Genomic DNA, 25,139 nt, shown 5'->3' on the forward strand with positions numbered 1-25,139 from the left:
AACAGAAACAGAAACTGACCGCTATGTGGGGAAAAAAGGGGGTCTTTCCTTCTTTGCAGCCCCCACACCAATCCCAGATGCCTCCGCAAAATCTGAACCCCCCCCACATCTTCCTCAAGTTAGCTGGAAGTCCTTTTGGTAACCCTTAAAAGAAAGAAATGGTGTCCTTTGTTCGTGAGAAGTCCACCGGTCCGTGTGGGAAGGGCGGGGAGCCGCGCCGTGTGGGGAAAATGGGATTCAGACAGAGCTGGAGAGAGCAGCCTAACGCTAGCCCTACGCTAAGCACCAACTCGCAGGATCGACGTGGCAGAGTCCTGTTAACTAACTTTCCCTGGCGAGAGGGGGAAAGAGAGAGAGAGAGAGAGAGAGAGAGAGAGAGGAGGTGGAGCTTTTTTCTTTTTTTCGTTTCTCATTCGTCTGAGTTCTTCTTTTTTCCCTCTGGCTTTTTGGCGGGGTGGTGGTGTTGGTGGTGGGGGGGGGGGGGCAGCAGGAAGTGGAAGGTCAGAGGTCATCAGGAAGTGAAACACATTAATTTCCCCATGCCCAGTGTGTGGGATGTGTATGTGCGCACGTGTGCGCGTGTGTGTGTATGTGTGTGTGCGTGTGTAAGTGATTGTGTGTGTGTGTATGAGTGTGTTTGTGTGTGTGCTGTGTGTGTGAGAGTGTGTGTGTGTGTTTTGTGTGTGTGTGTGTGTATAGTGAGTGTGTTGGTGGTGTGATGTGTGATGTGGTGTGAGTGTGTGAGTGTGTGTGTATGGGCTAGGTGTGTGGTTGTGAGTGTGTGTGCGTATGTGTGTGAGGGTTTATGTTGTTGTGAGTGTGTGTTAGTGATGTTCTGGGTGTGTTGTGTGCGTGTGAGTGTGTGTGTGTATGCGTGTGTGTGTGTGTGTGTGAGTGTGTGTGTGTATGCGGGGGTGGAGGGGTGGCTGACTGCAGAGGATCAGTGGCTGTATAGCCGGTGCTGGAATGTTGGGGTTTGTTGCCGTGGAGGCAGAGTGCTGTAATAGCTCCAGATGTGCTGCTCTGCCTCCCTGCTCTCACTCCACTGCTTTTACTCCTGATTTCCTTTCCCTGTCCGGCCACAGACGGCATAAAGAGCCCTTTATCCCAGCCCCTCACACAGCAAGAGCCGACGGAGCAAGGCGGGGTGTGTGTGTGTGTGTGTGAGTGTGTGAGTGTGTGTGTGTATGTGTGTGTAGTGAGTGTGTGTGTGTGTGTATGTGTGTCTGTGTGTGTGTGTAATGAGTGTGTGTGTTTGTGTGTGTGTATGTGTGTGTGTGTGTCTGTGAGTGTGTGTGTGTGAGTGTGTGTGAATGTGTGTGTAATGAGTGTGTGTGTCTGTGAGTGTGTGTGTGTGGATGTATGTGTAATGAGTGTGTGTGTGTGTGTATGTGTCTGTGAGTGTGTGTGTGTGGATGTATGTGTATGAGTGTGTGTGTCTGTGTATGTGTGTGTGTGTGTGTGTGTCTGTGAGTATGTGTGTGAGTGTGTGTGTGTATGTGTGTAGTGAGTGTGTGTGTAATGAGTGTGTGTGTGTATATGTGTGTGTGTGTGTGGATGTATGTGTAATGAGTGTGTGTGTGTGAGTGTGTGTGTAATGAGTGTGTGTGTGTATATGTGTGTGTGTGTGTGGATGTATGTGTAATGAGTGTGTGTGTGTGAGTGTGTGTAATGAGTGTGTGTGTGTATGTGTGTGTGTGTGTGTGGATGTATGTGTAATGAGTGTGTGTGTGTGAGTGTGTGTAATGAGTGTGCACGTGTGTGTGTGCAGTAAGTTTTTGGGGTTGATTGGTCAGTTTTGTGAAGGGGAATAATTGAGGCGCTAGTGCTTGGCTGCGTTGCCGGGGCGATCTCTACCCATGGTCCCTCGCTCAGTCCGGCGGTCAGCGGTGTGAGAGGGCGAGAGGGCCCCCTTCTGCTCTCACAGCGGTCCCGGTCCAAACTGGACAGTCCCGGTCCAAACTGAGAGTTATTGGTCCAAACTGGAAGTTCTTGGTCCAAACTGGACGTTCTTGGTCCAAACTGGACAGTCCCGGTCCACACTGGGAGCGGGGAAGCTGGCGATTGTTTTAGCTGCGGTCTCAGCTCTCCGTTCTCGAGTGCAGGAATGAAAACGGAGCGCCCGGGGTTCTCCTGGGAGCTCGGTCAGCAGTTCTGAAGGTACGCAGCCAGACGAGGGGAAGGGCGGGGGTTGGGGGTTGGGGGTTGGGGGGGGGTGCTGGATGATGGGGTGTGCTAGGGTTTTTTTCTCACTGCTAGACTGCAGGCATCTCAATTCTCAGCTCGCCAACATTGGACAACAGCAGCCGCTGCACACAGCCAATACACCCCCCCACCCCCCTACTTAAAACAGCACCCCACTGCACACAGCCAATACACCCCCCCCCCCTCCTTAAATCATCAGCCACACACTGCAAATCCCCCCTCCCTCGTTGACGCGATGTTACTTTCTCTCCCCCCTTTTTAAATCCTGGTCATTGTGAGCAGAGAGGTGCTCGCTCAGGGGAGAAACCCCAGGAGGCGTTGCTGCAGACGACGTCGCGAGAGAACACGCCGGCGAGCCTCGCCGTCGAAACACACCGAGAAACGGGCTCAGGACCAGAAAAACGAGACCGTGACTCTCGAGACTGTGTACGAGCCAAAGAAAATGTTAAAAAATTCTGAATAAGCATTTTCAGTAAAGGCTGCGGAGAATGAGATGAGCCCCCTCCCCCATTCCTTTTACGAGGAGGAGAGGAATGTCTGTCGTGCCGTTTGGGCGCATGTGTGGAGTGTTAGGATCGGGGTCTGGAGCCCACGTCCTTCCTCAGACTGAACTCACACGGGATCATATTTAAACCACTCAAATGCTTCCCACAGCTCCTTAACTGTGTGTGTGTGTGTGTGGTTTGTTTTGCTGGAGTGTGTTGTGTGTTGTGTGTGGCTGGTGTGTGGTGTGTGGTTGCGTGGCGGTGAGTGTGTGTGTGTGTGTGTGTGTGTGTGTGTTGTGTGTGCTGTGTGTGTGTTTTGTGTTGTGTTTGTGTCTTGTTGTATGTATGAGGTGCTGTGGAGTTGTGTTGTCGTGTGTTGGCAGCATAGGTTTCTGTGTCCTGTAGACCTTATTATGTGTGTGGGAGGTGAGGGATGTGCGTGTGTTTGGGGCTGATGTAGTGTGTGAGCGGGGAGTATGTGCATGTGTCGTTGTGTTGTCTGTGTGTCATTGTACTCGATGCTTAGCTCGTGTGTGAGTGTGTGTGCGTGTGTGTTGTGTGTCTGTGTGTGCTTGTGTGCGTGTGTGAGTGCGCGTGCGTGAGTGTGTGTGTGCGTGTGTGTGTCTGTGTGTCTGTGCGTGCTTGTATGTATGTGTGTGCGTGCTTGTGTTTGTGTCTGATTGAATATCACTCAGTCATGGAGATGACTGGGACGCTTTGTTTGAATACCGGTGTAAAAAGCCAGCATCAGCGCTACATTGTCCCCTTCAACTAACAAAAAAATAAGTCAAATGAAGGGGAGGAGAGAGGAGACAGGACAGAGAGGAGAGGGAGAGAGAGAGAGGGGAGAAATGTGCAGCGGTGTTGGGCTTGTTTGTGTCATGTGACATCGCTCCTGTACCGGTGGAGTTTGGAGTGGGTTGGCGTGGTTACCGTAGGCCGTGTGACAGGCAGTCCCCGGCCCTTCCGGTCGTAGCTGAGAGAATTTGGCGCTTATCGGAGTGAACTGCGCTGCTCTGCAGTGCCCTGGCAACGTTCCCCATCTCCCTCAGTGCGCTCAGCGACGTTCCCCTGTCTCTCTCAGTGCCCTGCCGATGTTCCCCTGTCTCTCTCAGTGCGCTCAGGGAGGTTCCCTGTCTCTCTCAGTGCCCTGCCGATGTTCCCCTGTCTCTCTCAGTGCGCTCAGGGAGGTTCCCTGTCTCTCTCAGTGCCCTGGTGAGGTTCCCTGTCTCTCTCAGTGCGCTCAGGGAGGTTCCCTGTCTCTCTCAGTGCGCTCAGGGAGGTTCCCTGTCTCTCTCAGTGCGCTCAGGGAGGTTCCCTGTCTCTCTCAGTGCGCTCAGGGAGGTTCCCTGTCTCTCTCAGTGCGCTCAGCAACGTTCCCTGTCTCTCTCAGTGCGAGAGTTCCCTGTCTCTCTCAGTGCGCTCAGGGAGGTTCCCTGTCTCTTCTCAGTGCGCCTCAGGGAGGTTCCCTGTCTCTCTCAGTGCGTCAGGAGGTTCCCTGTCTCTCTCAGTGCGCTCAGGGAGGTTCCTGTCTCTCTCAGTGGCTCAGGAGTTCCTGTCTCTCAGTGCTGCTCAGGAGGTTCCCTGTCTCTCTCAGTGGCTCAGGGAGGTTCCCTGTCTCTCTCAGTGCGCTCAGGGAGGTCCCTGTTCAGTGCCTCAGAGTCCCTCTCTCAGTGCGCCCAGGAGGTTCCCTGTCCTCCAGTGCGCCAGGAGGTTCCTGTCTCTCGTTGGTCGGGGTTCCCTTCTCTCTCAGTGCCTCAGGGAGGTCGCTCCGTGGCTAGAGGTCCGTCTCTCAGTGCGCTCAGGGAGGTTCCCTGCTTCTCAGTGCTCAGGAGTGTTCCAGCTCAGGAGGTTCCCTGCTCTCTCAGGGTGGGGCGCTCAGTGTGCTGGAGGTTCCCTGTCTCTCTCAGTGCGCTCAGGGAGGTCCCTGTTCCCGGTGCTCGGAGTGTTCAGGTCTCAGGGAGGTTCCCTGTCTCTCTCAGTGGTAGAGCGCTCTCAGTTTCAGGAGTCTGTTCTCCATGTCAAGTTTCCTCTTCAGTGCGCTCAGGAGGTTCCCTGCTCTCATGGCCAGGAGTTGTCTCTCAGCAGGAGGTTCCTGTCTCAGTGGCTCAGGACTGCGGATCTCTCTCTCGTCCTCCTGCTGGTGGATAATAAGATCCCAGGCTGTCCGTGCTCTGGCGATGTACGCCAAGCACAAACATGGCCGCTTTTCTCCACCTGGGTGGGGGCTGCACGCTGGTGGCAGTGCACAACACCCCCCCCCCACCCCCCAATGATGTTTCTCACTTTAAAGCCGTTTTTAAACGTGGGGGGTTCCAACTACATTCTTCAGTTCATTTAAGACATGCATAATTGAAAAGGCCCGTGTGGTTGAGATGGGGTGGGGGGTGGGGATCTGGTTCCTACAGGAGATCACAGACTGCGGGACCTTGGCCTGTCAGAACCACGGGTGGGGGGGGTGAGGGTTTGGGATGGGGGGAGGAGGGGGAGACAGGCATGGGGAGGGACATCTGGATAATTCAATATCCTGCCCCACACTGATGAGATAAACGACTGCTCTTTTTTCTCCAATGAATTCCAACTTCCCCAACGCAGACAGGCACACGGGTCTCTAAACAGGGCTGGATCCTCCTCTTCCCCTGCGGTGTCAGCCAATCACCGCAGCGCTGGAGAAAGGGGGAAAAAAAGAGGAAAAAAGCAACTGACGGCCTTTATTTCAGGGAAGTCCCACAGAGACCTGCATCTCTTTTTTCAGAGCTGCCCTGTGTACAAACAAACCATTCATAAAAACATTACAGTATAGCTGTAACTCATGACTCATAGGCGTACACTTTACACTAAAACATGTTCATCACAATTACAAATAATTTAATTAAATAGCAGATTGATTATAGTAAAATGTTCTGTAAATAAATAAATACTAAAAATACGATAAAATATACTAAATATAAAAAGTATGACAAAAATACTATTAAAAAGGTTTCTCAGAAATATCACTAAAGTACATTTGGCCTCTTCAAGAATCATATTTGACTCAAAATTCTTGACAGACTCAATGGGGGAAGATTCTTGAAGAACTCAATAGGGACAGATTCTTGACGGACTCAATAGGGACAGATTCCTGAAGGACTCAATGGGGACAGATTCTTGAAGGACCCAATAGGGACAGATTCTTGAAGGACTCAATGGGGACAGATTCTTGAAGGACTCAATGGGGACAGATTCTTGAAGGACTCAATGGGGACAGATTCTTGAAGGACTCAATGGGGACAGATTCTTGAAGGACTCAGTGCTTACAGTTCATGTACAGTGGGCCATACTGTGATGACGTATTTGTCTGAAAGGCCTGTGGTGATTTGGAAGCATGTGTGCTTGCATCACCATGGAAACCACAAGTTCCATCCTTTGGAACTTGGAAGTTTAATTTTAACAGGTTGATAAAAGAAAATAGTAGTTCTGCTTATTTAGCATATTTACCTGAGTATAATCTGTTAATAGGCAAATAGAACAAAATTGGGCAAAGTGTTTATAATAATGTCATAAAAATATAATAACGATAAAGAAATAGGAGTTTGCTGTTAGCAAGCATGACCCTTTGAGTTTTCTGGGAAACTCAGCCAGCCCCTGCGTGTCTAACACCCTTCCCCGCCCCGTCCTGCTCCGCCCCTCAGCCTGTTGACTAAGCACCTTGTTATCGCTGCGTCTGGCTGTGTGAGAATCTGACTTTAAGTGTTTAGTGTGGAGTGTGATTGGCCTTCTCTCCCTACCCATGACGCTAGGCCTCTTTGGAAGACTGTGCTTAATTAGCTGACACCCTCCCCCCCACAACATACACAGACACACAGACACACGCACGCTCACTGCCGGTAAGCGTTATCAGTCATTGGAAAGGCATTTATCGCATTCTGAACTGGTCTCTTGGCTGCATCCAGTGCCTCACGGACACTTAACTCGCGAAGAACATAAACGGCTCATTAACCTGTGTGTGCAGAGCAGAGCTGCGTCAGACTCTCAGCTGCCTCAAAGTGACTCAAACTCTCCGTGAAGCTGCGCGGTCATTATGACTAAAGCAGCTAAACCCGTCTTACGGTACGCCGATCTATTTACGAATGCGTCATACCATGTTCAGCTAACACCGTTTCTTTTTTGCTCATTGTGAATGTAGTTGGGTATGTAAAACAGCCTAGAAATTAGTCCATTCAAATACATCTTTGTAATGGAATCTCATTTATCTTCAGTTCGTCTAAATTAGTGGTCTCCAACCCTGGTCCTGGAGAGCTGCAGGGTCTGCTGGTTTTTGTTTTCACCTTAAAATCAGTACCCAATTGAGACCCAAGGCACCAGGTGAGTTGAGTTAACTGTGTAATCAACTGCTCTAATTGATTCATGAAGTGCAGAGTCACCAGCAGACCCTGTAGCTTAATGTTGCATTCAGATATTGCAACATATACATTTTTAAGTGAGCAAAACATATCTTTTTTAAAAAGTCACAATTTTTCGCAGTATGTTTAGATCCCATAAAGGTGTGCAGACCCGATGTCCTCTAAATGAGTATTTTTCGGTTTGAATTGGCGAGAGTTTCACCGCTCGGAAGCATTCTCCGCTCAGCGGGCTACATGTGGGCCGTGTTCACTGTCTCGCGCGTTCGCTAATTCACCAAGACAGTGACGTGACACAGCTTCCCTGTCCGGTTTCTTTCAGCGGAACATCCGAAGGGAAACAGATTTATCTGTGTTTTTATTGTTTCTTATTTCTTTCGTCATTCGAAGGGATGACTGACACCTGCAGTGCTGTAACCGTACCCGCATGTCGCCGGCATCGACTGGGTCAGATTCAGAAACGCCTTCTTCATTTAATCCGCAAGATGTCCCATCATTTTACTTCGCGTTCATTCTGATAAACCTCCGAAGTGAATTTAGACGCGGCCTGTCTCTACGGAGCAGGACTGTATGGTTTTGTTGGTAATTCTCTGTTTGTACCCTCTCCGCTTTACTGTATGTACAGGGTCCAGCGCTGCAAGCTCCCCACTTAAGCGCCACCAGTTTCCATGGCAACTACCGCGATGTAGCTGAGTGGTAACAGTTATGGTAGAAGCATGTTACTCTTTCGCTGCGATGGAAAAAGAGAGAGACTTGACTTTTGACATCCATTTGACATGTTTAAACAAAGTCTTCCATAATTTATCATTTTAGCCCAATTTACCATTCCTATATCTTGTTTGAAAAGGAGAAAGAAAGACCGAGACAAGGGGTGGGGGGTGGGGGTGGGGGGGGAGACTGTGTTTTGAAATGACTGTTGGCCCCCACCCAAGACAGCGTCTTTTTGGTAATGAGAGGTTAGGAGCCGGATTATGGCTCCCAGATGTGGACGGCCTCTTTGATGCAAACCAAAGTCACCAGTGCTGTTCAGTCTGCTTTTACACACAGACATACGGCCTTTCTCTTAAAGGGACAGTACCCATTTTACACACAGGCTTACGGCCGCTCCTCTTAGGGACAGTACCCATTTTACACACAGGCATACGGCCGCTCCTCTTAAAGGGACAGTACCCATTTTACACACAGGCTTACGGCCGCTCCTCTTAAAGGGACAGTACCCATTTTACACACAGGCTTACGGCCGCTCCTCTTAAAGGGACAGTACCCATTTTACACACAGGCTTACGGCCGCTCCTCTTAAAGGGACAGTGCCCATTTTACACACAGGCATACGGCCACTCCTCTTAAAGGGACAGTGCCCATTTTACACACAGGCATACGGCCACTCCTCTTAAAGGGACAGTGCCCTTTTTTCACACAGGCATACGACCACTCCTCTTAAAGGGTCAGTGCTCCTTTTACACACAGACATACAGCCACTCCTCTTAAAGGGACAGTGCTCCTTTTACACACAGACATACGCCGCTCTTGTTAAAGGGACAGTGCCCATTTTACACACAGGCATACGGCCACTCCTCTTAAAGGGACAGTGCCCATTTTACACACAGGCATACGGCCACTCCTCTTAAAGGGACAGTGCCCCTTTTACACACCGGCGTACGGCCGCTCCTCTTAAAGGCACGGTACCCCTTTTACACACACGCGTATGGCCGCTCGTCTTAAAGGGGCAGTGCCCTTTTTACACACTGGTGTATGACTCCGTCCCTTCTGACTTGGGCAGGACCCCCCCCCCCCCCCCGACTAACACCAGAGCACTACACACTCCACAATATTCGCCAAGACACTACTGTGTGTGTGCGGCGTGCCTGTGCGTGCGTATGTGTGTGTGCGTGCACATATGTGTGTGCATGCATGTGTGTATGTATGTGAGAGTGTGTGTGTGTGTGTGTGTGTCAGTATGTGTGTATGGGTGTGTGGGTGTGTTTGTGTGTGTGTGAGTGTGTGTATGTGTGGGTGGGTGTGTTGGGGGAGGTGTGGTGATACGTGGCAGGTTGCCTCTGTTCTTTCTTTCAGTCTCGTTTCCTCTTTCTCTTACACTCCTCCACCTCTTAATCTCTTTTCATGCCATCCATCTTTCCCTTGACCTTTTCTTGCTCTTCCTCCAACTTTCTCCCCATGCCTCATTCTCTTTCCTTCTCTCTGTGTGTAATCATCATCATTTTTACTGATGACTGGTCAAAACTAAAAAAAGCTACAAAAAAAAATCAGTTTCACTCTCTCTTTCTGCTCCTCTCTCTCCCTCTCTCTCTCTATTTGTGCTCTGGCTGGGAGGAAGGGAAAATCCTGCCCCCTGTGAGTCACTGGCGGGGCTCTCTCCTCCCTCAGAGTAATTTGGGGCTCGTTTGGAGCGATGGCTTTGTCACTGGCGGTGACGTCACCCCTGAAGCCACCGGTTGACTGCGCCGTGCGGGACACCTGGGTCTTTCTGCAGGGATGAGTTTACTCAGCGGCCGGGGGGGAGGTGGGGGTGGGGGGGGGGGGGTTATGGGGTGGGGTCTCCTGCGAGCGGGCTGGGAGCTTTTTAGCATATCTGGGGTTTTTATGGAAAGCAGTGGTTCCCAGCAATGCGGTGAGTGGGGGGGGGGGGGGAGTGTAACTTGGATTTGGGGCTCTGGCAGTTTAGGGGAATACCGTCCCTCATCTGTGGGTTCCTGTCCCGGGAGCCTGCCAGGCTGCTGTGGCTGCTGCCCGCTGTCCTGTCCCCCCCTCGCCTGATGTCCTGTTCCCCCCTCGAACACCGTCCTGTTCCCCCCTCACCCACCATCCTGTTCCCCCTGCCCGCTGTCCTGTTCCCCCTCACCCACCGTCCTGTTCCCCCCTCGCCCACCATCCTGTTCCCCCTCGCCCGATGTCCTGTTCCCCTCGCCCACCGTCCTGTTCCCCCTCGCCCACCATCCTGTTCCCCCTCGCCCGCCATCCTGTTCCCCCCTGCCCACCATCCTGTTCCCCCTGCCCACCATCCTGTTCCCCCTCGCCCACCATCCGGTTCCCCCTCGCCCACCATCCTGTTCCCCCCTCGCCCGCCGTCCGGTTCCCCCTCGCCAGCCTTACTTTTTTCTTTTTTCTTTTTTTAGCTGCATAGCTTTAATCAGTTCCAGACCAATGCGGTGGGGTGTAAAACAGCCCTTCTGGTGTCCCTCTCTCTCTCTCTCTCTCTCTCTCTCTGCTCCTATTCTCCCATTTCTGACCTGTGCATGCTGCCCCCTGCAGGAGAAGGAGAAGAAGTACATGCTGCAAGTCGATAATCTGAAACTGAGGGATGTGGAGAAAGGCTTCATGTCCAGCAAGCACATCTTCGCCCTGTTCAACACCGAGCAGAGGTACACACACACATGCGCACACACACATACACTCTTACACACACACTCTCACACACCTACACACACCTACACACACGCACACACATAAGCATGCACTCACACGCTCACACATGCACACACATAAGCATGCACACACACACTCACACACGCACACACAAGCATGCACTCACTCACGCACGCACACACACGCAGACATACACGTACACACACACACACTCACACACGCACACACAAGCATGCACTCACTCACGCACACACACACACACACACTCACACACAAGCATGCACTCACTCACACGCACAAGTGCGCATATACACTCATACACAGACACATGCACACGCACTCTCACACATACACATACACTCTCTCACACATACTTTTACACACACTTTCAAACACACACACAAACACTCACACACACTCTCACACAAGCATGTCTGCACATACACACATACACAGACACAGCACCACACACACAAATGCACACACCACCATACATACGCATACACACAAATACACACCACTGTACACACACACACACACACACACACCTCTGTACACACATACTGCACAAAAGTATTAGGCCACCTGTATTTTTATTTATTTTTATTTTGGGTAGAGAAGAATTCAGTTAATCTATGCACATTAACAAACCAAAGCACAAACATTTTTTTTCCGATTTCCACTTACAATAACACAAAACGATGACGTTAACTTAAAAATAATCTTAGACACAGCTTTCCTCAAAATAGCCTCCTTTGGATTTAATTACAATTTCATTATTGGAATTCTACCCAATCATTTTGCAAAGTGGGAGGTAGAAGGGTACGTGAGTGAAATCTTATCTACCTTAAGTTCTCTTAAAGCCCCAGGTAGCCTAATACCTTTAGCCTGCAGTGTAAGTAAAACAGGCACTGAAGTTGCGTGTGCAGAAGCGTAAGTGAGAGATGTGCATTTGGGCAGCACCCCCCCCCCCCACCGTAACAGCGCCCCCTGCCTGCGCCCCACAGGAACGTGTACAAGGACTACCGCCAGCTGGAGCTGGCCTGCGAGTCGCAGGAGGAGGTGGACGGCTGGAAGGCCTCCTTCATGCGTGCCGGCGTTTACCCAGAGCGCATCACGGTAGGAACGCTCGCCGCGCGGTAAAAAAAGGTGTGGCGCGCGGGCTCGGGACGGGGTGGCGGTAAAACCTGCCGCCGCGAATTTACGGCCTCGCCAGTCACCGGTGCCGTCGCCGGCGTCGGCAATGCAGAGGGCACAGACACGCAATCCACTCACCAGACCTCGTGTGCAAACCTGCCTCCATTTTGAGAGGGCTCCCATGCAAATGGAACCGTGGAATGTAAACTCTAGAAGAAAAAAAAAGAGGTTTGTGTTCAAATAAAAGAAAGCCAGAATTTAAGAAAGGTGTCTTTGATACGTGGATCATACGGTATACTTTGGAAAAATGTTTAAAAATGCGGCAGTTAGTGCAACCTGCTTGAAATTTACATTTGAAATGTGTTTTGGAGCAGATGCACAAAATTACGCCTACAGGCCACATGTTTACAACAGCACAAAAAGTACCAGACATTTTACTTACGTAAATGAATACACATTCAGAAAGACAAAATAACCGATGCGTCAGGTGAAATATGAAATATGAAATATGAATTGATATGAAAGCCAGGTGTGTGTGTGTGTGTGAGTGTGTGTGGGCTCACCGGGGCAGTCGTTGCGCGAGCTCTTCGTAAATGTCTGTTTTTCGTGTGTCCCCTCTTTCTTCTGGCTGACGGGGCTCTGGTTGCCCCCCTAAGGAAAAAGAGAAGGTAGGTGTGTCGTGTCCCTTGTGACTGTTTCACCATACATTGACATGATGCTTTTTCATAAACACACACACAAATACATTCAGACAAGCACCTGTCAATCTCTCTGTTTGAGTGAACGAAGAAAGCTGTTATTGAAGTTCCCATATTAAACAGGGACAGTGAAGGTGTACAGGTATGTTTAGATGTTACTGTAAGGGGGATGTCCTAGTTTCTGATGACACAAATTTATGTGTACATGCAGGCGGCTCAGTTTGGCTGTGTGGCTTGTGGCATTGTGTGTGTGTGTGTGTGTGTGATTGTGTTTATACATGCATCAATATGGTGTAACACTGTGGAAAGTGGCTGTAATGCTCAGTGGAACTCCATTAAGTAATCAGTTGGCAGCGATTGGTTGTTTGCTTTTTGAACCCTGAAGCTTCATGAAGCTTCTCCCCAGCAGTTTCATAGACCTTTATAATTAATGGACACATTTGTGTTTTGCAAAATGAAACAAACCAAATATGTGAAATATGTTCATCATATTTTCAAAGACATTCCACATATTTACTCTATGTTGCCATGAGGGTACTTTCAAACCAGAACTACTGGCTGATACCACAGCCCAGTTCGGTTCAGTTTGGTTTGGTTCAGTCCGGTTTCGGTCCAGTTCAGTTTGGTTTAGTTCAGTCCTCTTCTATTCTGGTACAGACAGTGTTGCCAATTTAGCGACTTTGTCGCTAGATTTAGCGACGTTTTGACCGTCCTAGAGACTAAAAATCTTATCTAGCGACTAGCGAGAAATTTGGCGACTTCTTGCAACTTTGGCAACCTCCATTCTCGTTGTCGAGCAACAGCAAAAAATTGTGAATGACGTCGCGTCAGACGTCACCGTGTTAGCGCCCCCCCGCTAACACGATAGCACCTCCCCTAACACGGTAGCACCACCTCCCACCCACCCTCTATAGGGACTTCTGGTGAAATTTTTTTGGCAACTCTGGATACAGAGTCTCATTTTCATCTGGAGTGTGCAGAAAATATCAGAAGTGGTTTCAGCACAGGTGCCAGTGCAGAGCAAATTCAAATTCAATTTCAGATTTGTTTCACCAGCATGCCAAATGGTGCACAAAGAGCACATGTAACATCTCTTTGTCCATCTCTCTGTCTGTCTGTCTGTCCGTTTGTCTGTCTGTTTGTCTGTCCGTTTGTCTGTCTGTCCCAAGCAGAGCGACACCGGAGAGGAGAACGGCTCCGATGGCTTCATGCACTCCATGGACCCCCAGCTGGAGCGGCAGGTGGAGACCATCCGCAACCTGGTGGACTCCTACATGGCCATCGTCAACAAGACTGTGCGCGACCTCATGCCCAAGACCATCATGCACCTGATGATCAACAACGTGAGTCACCCCGCCACCGCCACGGGTCTCAGCCCGCCGAATCCTGGGCCCTGCTTCACGAAGCAGGGCCGCTGAGTTAGCTGGATAAAGGGCTGCTGAGTTAGCTGGATAAAGGGCTGCTGAGTTAGCTGGATAAAGGGCTGCTGAGTTAGCTGGATAAAGGGCCGCTGAGTTAGCTGTATAAAGGGCTGCTAGTTAGCCGGATAAAGGGCCGCTGAGTTAGCCGGATAAAGGGCTGCTGAGTTAGCTGGATAAAGGGCTGCTGAGTTAGCTGGATAAAGGGCTGCTGAGTTAGCTGGATAAAGGGCTGCTGAGTTAGCTGGATAAAGGGCTGCTGAGTTAGCTGGATAAAGGGCTGCTGAGTTAGCTGGATAAAGAGCTGCTGAGTTAGCTGGATAAAGGGCTGCTGTGTTAGCTGGATAAAGGGCCGCTGAGTTAGCTGGATAAAGGGCTGCTGAGTTAGCTGGATAAAGGGCTGCTGAGTTAGCTGGATAAAGGGCTGCTGAGTTAGCTGTTTAAAGGGCGCTGAGTTAGCTGGATAAAGGGCTGCTGAGTTAGCTGGATAAAGGGCCGCTGAGTTAGCTGTATAAAGGGCTGCTAGTTAGCCGGATAAAGGGCCGCTGAGTTAGCCGGATAAAGGGCTGCTGAGTTAGCTGGATAAAGGGCTGCTGAGTTAGCTGGATAAAGGGCTGCTGAGTTAGCTGGATAAAGGGCTGCTGAGTTAGCTGGATAAAGGGCTGCTGAGTTAGCTGGATAAAGGGCTGCTGAGTTAGCTGGATAAAGGGCTGCTGAGTTAGCTGGATAAAGGGCCGCTGAGTTAGCTGGATAAAGGGCCGCTGAGTTAGCTGGATAAAGGGCTGCTGAGTTAGCTGGATAAAGGGCTGCTGAGTTAGCTGGATAAAGGGCTGCTGAGTTAGCTGTTTAAAGGGCGCTGAGTTAGCTGGATAAAGGGCTGCTGAGTTAGCTGGATAAAGGGCTGCTGAGTTAGCTGTATAAAGGGCTGCTGAGTTAGCCGGATAAAGGGCTGCTGAGTTAGCTGGATAAAGGGCCGCTGAGTTAGCTGGATAAAGGGCTGCTGAGTTAGCTGGATAAAGGGCTGCTGAGTTAGCTGTTTAAAGGGCGCTGAGTTAGCTGGATAAAGGGCTGCTGAGTTAGCTGGATAAAGGGCTGCTGAGTTAGCTGTATAAAGGGCTGCTGAGTTAGCCGGATAAAGGGCTGCTGAGTTAGCTGGATAAAGGGCCGCTGAGTTAGCTGGATAAAGGGCTGCTGAGTTAGCTGGATAAAGGGCTGCTGAGTTAGCTGGATAAAGGGCTGCTGAGTTATCCCACGCCCTAACTGCTCATCATACCAGGTTTCAAATCACTGCGCACCATGATGATGTTAGCTATTTGTACGCTTGCTTTATGTTGTGGGAAGGGGAATTGTTTTTTTTTTGTTTATATTTTTTCAAGAAAGAAATTTCACATTTTTTTATTACTCGCGTGATATCCGTAGAAGAGTGTTATTTAATTTGAGTGTCACACCTTGCTGAGACCCTGCTCTCCCTCCCCCTCGCCCCGCCTCCCCCCCCCCCCCCCCCCCCCCCCGCAGACGAAGGAATTCATAAACGCGGAGCTGCTGGCGAACCTGTACTCGTGCGGGGACCAGAACTCGCTGATGGAGGAGTCGGCGGAGCAGGCGCAGCACCGGGAGGAGATGCTCCGCATGTACCACGCCCTGCGCGAGGCACTCAGCATCATCGGCGACATCAGCACCACCACCGTCTCCACCACGCTGCCGCCGCCCGTCGACGACTCCTGGCTGCAGGTGGCCGGCGGCCCGTCCGGACGCAGGTACTGACCGAACGCCCGAGTGAGAGGGGGGGGTCTGTCCGGACGCAGGTACTGACCGAACGCCCGAGTGAGAGGGGGGGGTCTGTCCGGACGCAGGTACTGACCGAACGCCCGAGTGAGAGAGGGGGGTCTGTCCGGACGCAGGTACTGACCGAACGCCCGAGTGAGAGAGGGGGGTCTGTCCGGACGCAGGTACTGACCGAACGCCCGAGTGAGAGAGGGGGTCTGTCCGGACGCAGGTACTGACCGAACGCCCGAGTGAGAGAGGGGGGTCTGTCCGGACGCAGGTACTGACCGAACGCCCGAGTGAGAGAGGGGGTCTGTCCGGACGCAGGTACTGACCGAACGCCCGAGTGAGAGAGGGGGTCTTTCCGGACGCAGGTACTGACCAAACGCTGGAGTGGGGGGGGGGGGGGCAGACTGTCCGGACACAGGTACTAACCGAATGCTGGAGTGAGGGGGGGGACAGACTGTCCGGACGTAAGTACTGACCGAACGCTGGAGTGGAGGGGGTGTCTGTCCGGACATAGGTACTGACCGAATGCACGAGTGGAGGGGTACCCAACCGGACGCAGGTACTTACCGAACGCGGAAGCGGGGTGGGGGGGGATGGGAAACGAAGTGGGGGGTACTGACGGAACACAAGATTGAGGGTTGGGGAGGTGGGGTAGCGTTCAGGGAGCCTGGAGTGGAAGATTTGGTGCCCAATAAAACCAAGGAATTCTTCCACTCCTGAGCGCTGTTCTTTAAGAATGCGCTCGATTACCTTTCATTGCATACAGTTACAAAGCAAAGCTTTACTGGATGCATCTCTGGCCATTTAAAACAAGTTCACTCGTTTTAAAATGTAAATATGTAACTTTTGTGGAGTAACAGGATCATACTGGTAACTGTGGGGCAAAAAGGGGGTGGGGGTGATTTCAATATACTTTTTTATCTAACTAGTACATATTGATTAAATGACAACTTTCTGTTTGACAATGGAAAATTTTCTTGCCTGAACTCAGAAGATCTAAGCCAGCTTCTATGAACAGTAGTTTTTAGTTCAGATTCAGAAGGAGTGGTGACACAGCACACCCTGGTGGAGGATTGAGGGAATTGCAGATTATGATTACGGCACGTGTGTGTCCCCCTCAGGTCCCCGGCCACCAGCCCCACCCCGCAGCGCAGGGCCCCCCCTCCGGGACCTCCCTCCCGGCCTGGATCCCGAGGCTCCGCCCCTGGACTCCCCCCTGCCGGGGGCCCGCCCGTGCCCTCCCGCCCCGGGGCGTCCCCGGACCCGTTCGGAGGGCCGCCCCCCCAGGTCCCCTCCCGGCCGAACCGCGCCCCCCCCGGCGTGCCCAAGTGAGTCACGCAGGAGAATAACGCTTCATTTTGCTGGTCGAGATCTGGGCCGGTTTCACAAAGCAGGATTACTGAGTTAGCTGGATAACTGCGCTGAGTAAAGACCTGCATCACAAAGCAGGATTACTGAGTTAGCTGGATAACGCGCTGAGTAAGACCTGCATCACAAAGCAGGATTACTGAGTTAGCTGGATAACTGCGCTGAGTAAAGACCTGTATCACAAAGCAGGATTACTGAGTTAGCTGGATAACTGCGCTGAGTAAAGACCTGCATCACAAAGCAGGATTACTGAGTTAGCTGGATAACTGCGCTGAGTAAAGACCTGTATCACAAAGCAGGATTACTGAGTTAGCTGGATAACTGCGCTGAGTAAAGACCTGTATCACAAAGCAGGATTACTGAGTTAGCTGGATGACTGCGCTGAGTAAAGACCTGTATCATGAAGCAGGATTACTGAGTTATCTGGATAACTGCGCTGAGTAAAGACCTGTATCACAAAGCAGGATTACTGAGTTATCTGGATAACTGCGCTGAGTAAAGACCTGTATCACAAAGCAGGATTACTGAGTTATCTGGATGACTGCGCTGAGTAAAACCTTTTTACTTCAGTCCATGCTCCAGATTTGGGAGGGCTCCGGGTTTTACTCAGCGCAGTTATCCAGCTAACTCAGTAATCCTACTTTGTGAAACAGGGCCCTGGCCTGGTTCTTATGGTTTGGTGATTTGAATTTGAATTTATTGAGAGGATAGCCCCTAATTGACAGCATAGTGGTTGCTCCAGCCATTACCAGGTTCATGAAGTCTTTCTCCATTTCTGTAAGTCAGCCATGTGGAGAGGACAAAATACATACGAAAACAAACAAATTCAGATTTGCACAGTATGCTGTCTGTATGTCGGAAAACAGAATAATAATAATAATAATAATAATAATAATAATAATAATAATAATAATAAACTTTATTTATATAAAATGCAGCTCAAAGTGCTTTACAAGAGAAACAATAGAAATCAGTACCACAGGTATTAAGATAAGATAAAAATAGAAATGAAATAAATTGATAATGATAATAGCAGAAATGATGTAAATTTAAAATTAAAATAAATAAATAATAAAGAAAAAATAATAATACTAATAAAGATAAAAATAATATTAATAAAATAAAATAATAGTAATAAAATAAATTGATAATGATAAAACAATCCTAAGATATAAAAAGCATAAAACAAGTGTAAGAAATATAAAACAAGTATAAGAAATATAAAATAAATATAAAATAATAACCATGGTGTTAAAATAAAAAGAAATTAATTGAAAGCAAGATCATAAACATGGGTTTATATGAAGTATATATGTTACAGCTGCTTGCCTATGGGTGCGCATATATTTCAGATAAATATATTCTACAGTGCATGCATGAAAATGTGTATGTTCAGGTAGCGATGTTTTATATATCTGTGTGTTGGTCAGGTCTGGGTTTCCATATTTCCAGTGTTATTTATATTGACATGCTTTGGGTCAGGTGGCTGACCTCTGAGTCATATCCAGAGAGAACACCCTTTCGTCTGGATCTTTGGGTGCTGCCCCCCCCACCCCTCTGGTCCTTAAATGGGTTCACCCCCCCTCCACCTCCCTCCTTTAAAGATCCTCCCACATGCTAACCCCTAACCCCCCCTTACCCCCCTCAGCAATTCCTTCTGATGCTCCGGTCCATGAATAAGAATTTTTAGACAATTTGCAATAAAACAAAAAGTGGTGATGAATGTTGCGATTCAGGGGTGTACAGTGAGGCCCTGTTAATTTCTTGGTTTCCCAGAAGTGTTTTTTTAAGTTTGCAGTGAATGACCTCTAAAAGCAGTGTTTGTGTCCTTTGTTGAATAGTTTCATGATACAAATACAGGAATAAACAAGTCGTGGTGTGTATGCAGTGCCATAAGAAATACTGACTTCTGATTGGTGGAAACCCAATCAAGCACACGCCCACCAGCTCACCAGGAAGTGTACTGCCCACCACTGCTAGTGATTAGGATTGTACCTGAATACCTTACTGACACGAGCCAATCAAAAGAATTTGTCATTTTTCTCAATATATTAATAGGTGACCTTCCATTATATATTGCTGTTAATATCCTGGCTACTAATTACTACTACTACTAATTCCTTGTTTAATTTGATGTTTCTGATGTATGATTCGGCTTTTTTACAGTCCTCTGTCTTTCCACTTCAATCACTGGGTTATTAGAACAGGTTTAGAACAAATCATGATGTGCTCTGTTCACACACGGGGGCCAACCCGGGCCAAGCTCTGTTTGTTTAAGTAGATATTTTTGGCAGCAGCGTGCGGATAAGTCACAGTCTGCCTGGGGTCTGTGACAGCAGGGTTACGGTTAAGGTGAGGGATTTGTGTCAGTACAGCCCTTCAGAGAGAGAGTCCTCTCTGTCAGTCACATTTACAGCCATGGTCCGTGGGCGAGTCAGTCTGTCGGTCTGTCTGCATGTCTGTCTGTGCACTACGCGTCTCTGAAGGACCCTTGTTCTGGCTCACTCGCACTTTTCCGGGCTGCCCCGCCCCCGTCCCGCCCACTCACCTCTTCTGTCCGCTCACTCCGCCCTTCACCCACCTGGGCCCCTCCCCCTCCTCCACCCCCCCCCCCCCTCCCCACCCCCACCCAAAGGATGCTGGCTGTCTGTTTGCTGCTCTACCTCTTCCTCTCTGGGCAAATGCCTCTCCCTCACAAAGGAAAGATGGAGGGACAGAGAGAGAGAGAGAGAGAGAGATTTATTGAAGTGGAAAAATTACCTTTTTTTTTCTTTTCCTAAACACTAATGCTGTGGCCTCGTGTTTCCCTGTGATCTCCAGAAGTGAACTTAACTGACCCAACGGTCTGGGAAGAGGATTGCTGACTCTTAAAAGGCTCTCAGGCACTGCATTAACACAATAAAAGTGTGCTTAACGCAGCGTGTCCTAGTAATCAAAAAGATTGCCTGCAATCTGTCCTGTCTGAATTCTGGCTGAAACAGTGCCGGGGGGGGGGTGGAGTCGCTCCTCTTCCTAAACTGGTGGACTAACACGCTCCTCTCTCCTCCCACCCCCTCCCTCCTCCAATCCCACCTGTTGCTTATGGTTATTTTTTCAGAATTACAATCAGTGACCAATGAGGACTAACGCTACTGGTACGTCTGGTACTGTCATAACGCTGCTCCCACTTCTTGTCATCACGCTGCATGATGTCACTTCCTGTCGTCATGTCTGACCCGCCCCTTAACCCCTCCTCTGCATCATATACACACACACACACACGCACGCACACACGTGCAAACACGCACACACACACGCACGCACACACGTGCACACACGCACACACACACGCACGCACACACGTGCACACAGACAAACACCCGTACACACACACACGCGCACACACACCCCACACACACACGCACACACACACGCACAGATACACACACACACAAGCACGCACACGTACTCACACACACACACACGCAGCTGGCCTGCCCCCTCCTGCTTTTACTCCAGTATCACATCCCAAATCGCACCTGTGGACAGGTGTGTGATCCTCTGTCTTGGGAGGGCAGAGTGTGTCACAGGATTTGGAACAAGGAAACAAGACTGAAAATACCCAGGGGTCAAGGGTTAGGGGCCAAGGGTGAGGGGTTATTTTGTCAGCGTTTTGTCTGTTTGTCCATGGCATTTCACCCATGCACGACCTTTGTACCCGTACAGCCACATGTGGGGAAAAACAAGAAGCGCTTGCATTCTTTACATGTTTGTTTCGCTGAGGTGAGTCCTACGGTGGCTCTGGAGGGACAGAAACATCGTGACCCGCCCTTACCTGCAGCGCACACCTACATAGATACAGCCCCACCTGCATTTCAGTGTTTCTGATTAACAAGTTTTAAAAGAAGTGTGTGAAAATAGCAAAGCAGCTCTACGTGAGGAACGCTGTTAATACTGTAGGAATGAAACCTCCACTCGTACACACAAAGTTAAGCATAAAGTGCAGAGATTTGAATATGATATCCCATTAGATGCAGGGTCTGGATCACCAGTGTGTGTGCGTGCGTGTGTGTGTGGGGCTGCTAAGTCAGGGGTGGGGAACTGTCTGTGCAACGACCCATCATATATTCTCTGTCTGTCTGTCCGTCTGTCTGTGTCTGTGTGTCTTCCCTGCAGCCGGAGGGCACCAGCCTCACCAACCCGACCCGGCAGGCCCACTGACTCCTCCCTCCTTGACCTTTAACCCCGGGCTGGCCTCACCCACCTCCCTCACCCTGTGACTGGCTCTGATCATGGATACAGTCCTCCTGCGCCCCCACTCCACGCCCACCCAACACCCCCCACTCCCACCTCCACCCTACACCCCCAACTCCTCCCACGCCCACCCTACACCTCCCACTCCCACCCCCACCCCATACCCCCCCCCACACACACACATACCTACCCCTCCATCTTCCTCTCCCACCCTCTCTTCCTCTCCCACTAACTGCTACACTGTTCCTGATGAAAACGTACAGTTTACACACTCGTACAAACACACGCACACACACACAATCGGACACCTAATGCCACGTATCTACATGCAGATGTGTTTGCATATAAACACAGGCAGCATATACATTATGAATATGGAGATACACACAGTATAGAGATTATAGCAAGGGAACCAGGCTGATTAAGCAGTAATAATGACGTCAGCAGCTTGCTTTCCCATAGGCCAGTGTATTGTAGCATTGCACAAACCAGCCTCTTCTCTGCTCATCTTAGTCTTTGTTCGGTTATGGGTTATTAATATTCTGTCCTGTAAAGGGGCTTAAGACACTCAGTGTGCAGAAATATTCAATATCAAGATGTCCTCCTGTGACTCACATGACCCGGTAGCCATGGTAACCACCGTAAAACACACTGTAGTGGGCGTGAGTTCACAGCCTGTTTGTGCTATTGCACAGGGAGAGGTGCACCATCGCTGCAGGTATCAGGTGCCTGTCCATGCACCCCCTACCCCATGCCCCCCCCCAGCCCCCCCCCATCCCCACAGGTGCTGTCTCTGATCGGACTGGGGACTGGGGCTCAGATGGATAACCCCGCCCCTCAAACCTGTATTTGCCCTTCCACAGTCCCACCAGCTTCATTACTATGTGTACACTGTTTATCCTATGGGGATCCAAACCACCGTTAGCCCCACCCTCCCCCGCCTCCACCGCGCCTCCACCCCCCAAACTGGATCTACATTATTTTGGGAAGCTATTTAGGGAAATGGTGAATAAACACACATACATTAACATTGACTCACACATGCAGGCACACACACACACACACACACGCACATGCACACGCACATGCACAGGCACATGCACACACACATGCACACACACACACACACACTCGGGCTCCTGATACGCTCATATCCAGCCTCTGGATTGGTGGGAGCGAGAGTGAAAGAGAGGAGGACAAGAGGAAAGAAAGAAAGAAGGGAGATGGGGAAGGGTCCGGGGTAGATGAAGAAAGGAATGTCATGCTTCTCTGCTTTCTGTAATTCATGCTTTTTCTTTCTCGGCTCCCCCCATCCCTCCATATGGAATGCCAGGTTTGCTTTCCCTGTTCACCCCCCATGCATTCCAGCTGCCTAACCCTAACCCCCCCCCCCCCCCCAGCATCTCCCCAGCTCAGCAGTTTTCCGGAGATGCGTTATCAGTGGCGGTGGTGATGCGTTGCCCGTGGCGACGGTGATGCGTTACCCGTGGCGACGGTGGCGTTTGGGACGGTCGATAACTGCATCTCTCAGGCGCTCCGCCGTTGTCTTGATTTGCTTTATTTTCGTTTGGATCAGTTCTGTCCTCCAGAGTCATGGGCCAGACCAGCAAGCCTGCAGACGCACACGGTCAACAGTCAGCGCACGCCACACCGCAGACGTGTAATCACAAACACACACGTACGGATCTGTGAATGTCTCGTCACGACCTGTTCACAGAATCAAAGCAATAAATTCAAACACGGACACAAAAGGGCTTTCTTACTGTGTGGCCCTGCTTTGGGGGGACCCTAAATCCGCCAACCTGCCTGTTTCTCGGGTGACGTTTGAGGTGGTGGCGGTCGACGGCCCTGTTGACTTCGAAGGAAGGGCCCCCTGCTTTCTCACCTGTGGATGCCATCTACCTGCTTTGTCTTATTTTATCATTTTCACTTCTTTTTCTTCTTTTCCCCCCTTTTTCTTTTCTTTTCTCAGCCGGCCGAGCAAGGGCAGCCCGTCCCGCCCGGAGAGCCCCCTTCCACCGTTCGACTCATAACCGCCCCCCCCCCCATCCAAACCTCCCCCCTCCTCCCCCTCTCTATCAAGCTCCCTCCATCTTTCCTGCCCTTCATCCATGAAAACTGAGTCCCATCATGCACTGAGAGAGAGAAGAACAGACGGGCGGCCCTCAGGGGGGAAAAGAACATAAAGAAAAAAAAGAAGAAACAGCCCTTCAGAAAGCCTTCCCTCATCCGGGCGACGGGCACAGAGAGAACGGCGTCGCCGCAGTGGGTTCCAAGTCCCCGGGGAAGGGGGGGGGGGGGTGGATGAGGTGCCCCCGTTTGGTGTCTGCCTGCCCCTGTCCCACCTCTGAGCCCCCCCGTCCCACCCCAAACCCGTCGCTCTTAGTCAGGATGCCACAAAAGAAAAGACACGGTGTGCTGTTTCCTTCTTGCATTTGCGCTCATTAAATATCCTGAGCTAAACTGTGTTGTTTAATTGTAGACTGTGCAGTGGATCATGAAACCCTGCCACTCCCCCTGTAACTCTGACCATTTGCTTCTGCTGGAATTGTCGATTCCCCTGCTGGAACTCTACCCCAGACTACCCCTAATAACCAGTTGTGCCCGCACCCCCGAGTCGCCCCATTTTTCCCCAGTGAAACAGTATCTTTGAGAGGCAGGCTCTGTACAGGAAGTGTAACCTGAGAGGCGGGGTCTGTGCAGGAAGTGTAACCTGAGAGGCGGGGTCTGTGCAGGAAGTGTAACCTGAGAGGCGGGGCCTGTACAGGAAATGTAATTTGAGGGGCGGGGCTTGTACAGGAAGTGTAATATCTTATCTGGGGGGCTCTGGTGACGGGACATGCATGCACTGTACACGCAACGGGGGGGGGGGGCGGGGATAGTACAGTCTCAGTCTCGCATGAGTACATCCTTTAGACTGAACTTTACTGGGGACATTTTTCGTTTTCATTTTTAATAATTGTTCTATGTTCTCATTTGAATTTGGGGATGACTGACATTATCAGGTCAAAAAAAATCAGTGCTTGTCTATGCAGAAAAAGCTATAATCCTTAGTTTCACTCTCTTGTCATCCCTTCTTCTGTGGATATTCCCGATGATGTGAGTTAAATCTCTGTCCACATGTGGACGCTCTTGTCTTTGTGGTTGTTGTTCGATGACCTGTTTGTTGTAGTTAACGTCAGGCATGGTGATTTTCCGACAGTAAACTATCGTAAGCTAAACACCTTGTTTCTGTAACATTCTCACCTGTGCTCAAATACATGCATACATATACACACACACACACACACACCACTAAAAGAACCACCACCAACCTGGTTTTAGCAACAATATTTACAAAATGTATGTATAATTATGATTTAAGAGTAAATAGATTATCACGGACATATCCTAAATGTGATGTAATATCCTTGTGGTGCATATATGGAAATTGTGCTTCCACGGTTTAGAGTTTAGCTAACATGCAAGATAAATGAATATTAAATTATTACAAAAAAAGTGATTGAATAAATGTAAAAAAAAAAAAAAAATTCAATGTATCATAAAAAATAAAAAAATGCAGCTGGATAAATTATCATCGTATATAAATGACACGGGATTTATTTTCGGTCGATGTATTATAAATGTCAGATGACTGTTATGAGAGTAGGAAGTAGAGGCGGGAAGGCTCCGCCTCCTTAGGCGGGCAGAGTGAATGTGACTACTTCCGCCTGCTGTGATGCGTTTCCTGTACATTTCTGCTGTTGGTTGAATGCGTGTGTTGAACAGGACTGTGCTGTTGTCCAGAGATATAAAGTCAGTGTACCAACACGGCTGTCCACGCGTTTTCTTTTTCTCCACAAAATTGTTCAGAGAACATTTTTTTTTAAAACTTCTCTTTATATTTAAGCGCATTTTCCAGTTCATTCGCACGCATACATTTGTTTACACAAAGCCAATAGCCCCATATGTGGTGGCACAAAAGGCGCACAACTCCTTATTTTCATCTGCAAGAGAAACTGGATTCATTAAAGGTGCATCAAAGATGTCCAATGGTGTCAAAAATGATAAAAGCGTGTA

General features: G+C 49.8%; 1 protein-coding gene across 21 annotated transcripts in view; it reads left to right on the top strand.

Annotated features, from left to right (window-relative positions):
- The window catches only part of dnm1a (dynamin 1a), an 82,029-nt gene extending 57,139 nt beyond the window's left edge, over window positions 1-24,890 (top strand). For 4 of the 21 annotated variants that reach the window (XM_064309362.1, XM_064309369.1, XM_064309361.1 and 1 more), the window contains 7 exons: window positions 10,340-10,449; window positions 11,461-11,572; window positions 12,247-12,258; window positions 13,458-13,631; window positions 15,222-15,463; window positions 16,601-16,807; window positions 21,003-24,890. In XM_064309362.1, coding sequence (XP_064165432.1) covers window positions 10,340-10,449; window positions 11,461-11,572; window positions 12,247-12,258; window positions 13,458-13,631; window positions 15,222-15,463; window positions 16,601-16,807; window positions 21,003-21,069 — 924 coding nt within the window. In that variant the 3' untranslated portion in view covers window positions 21,070-24,890. Of the gene's footprint in view, window positions 1-10,339; window positions 10,450-11,460; window positions 11,573-12,246; window positions 12,259-13,457; window positions 13,632-15,221; window positions 15,464-16,600; window positions 16,808-19,944; window positions 19,982-21,002 lie in introns of all 21 variants that reach the window. The other 17 variants (XM_064309381.1, XM_064309375.1, XM_064309380.1 and 14 more) reach the window with 7 other exon arrangements.
- Window positions 24,891-25,139: the final 249 nt, after the last annotated feature.

Source organism: Anguilla rostrata, chromosome 14 (assembly GCF_018555375.3).
Source record: "Anguilla rostrata isolate EN2019 chromosome 14, ASM1855537v3, whole genome shotgun sequence".
NCBI lineage: Eukaryota > Metazoa > Chordata > Actinopteri > Anguilliformes > Anguillidae > Anguilla > Anguilla rostrata.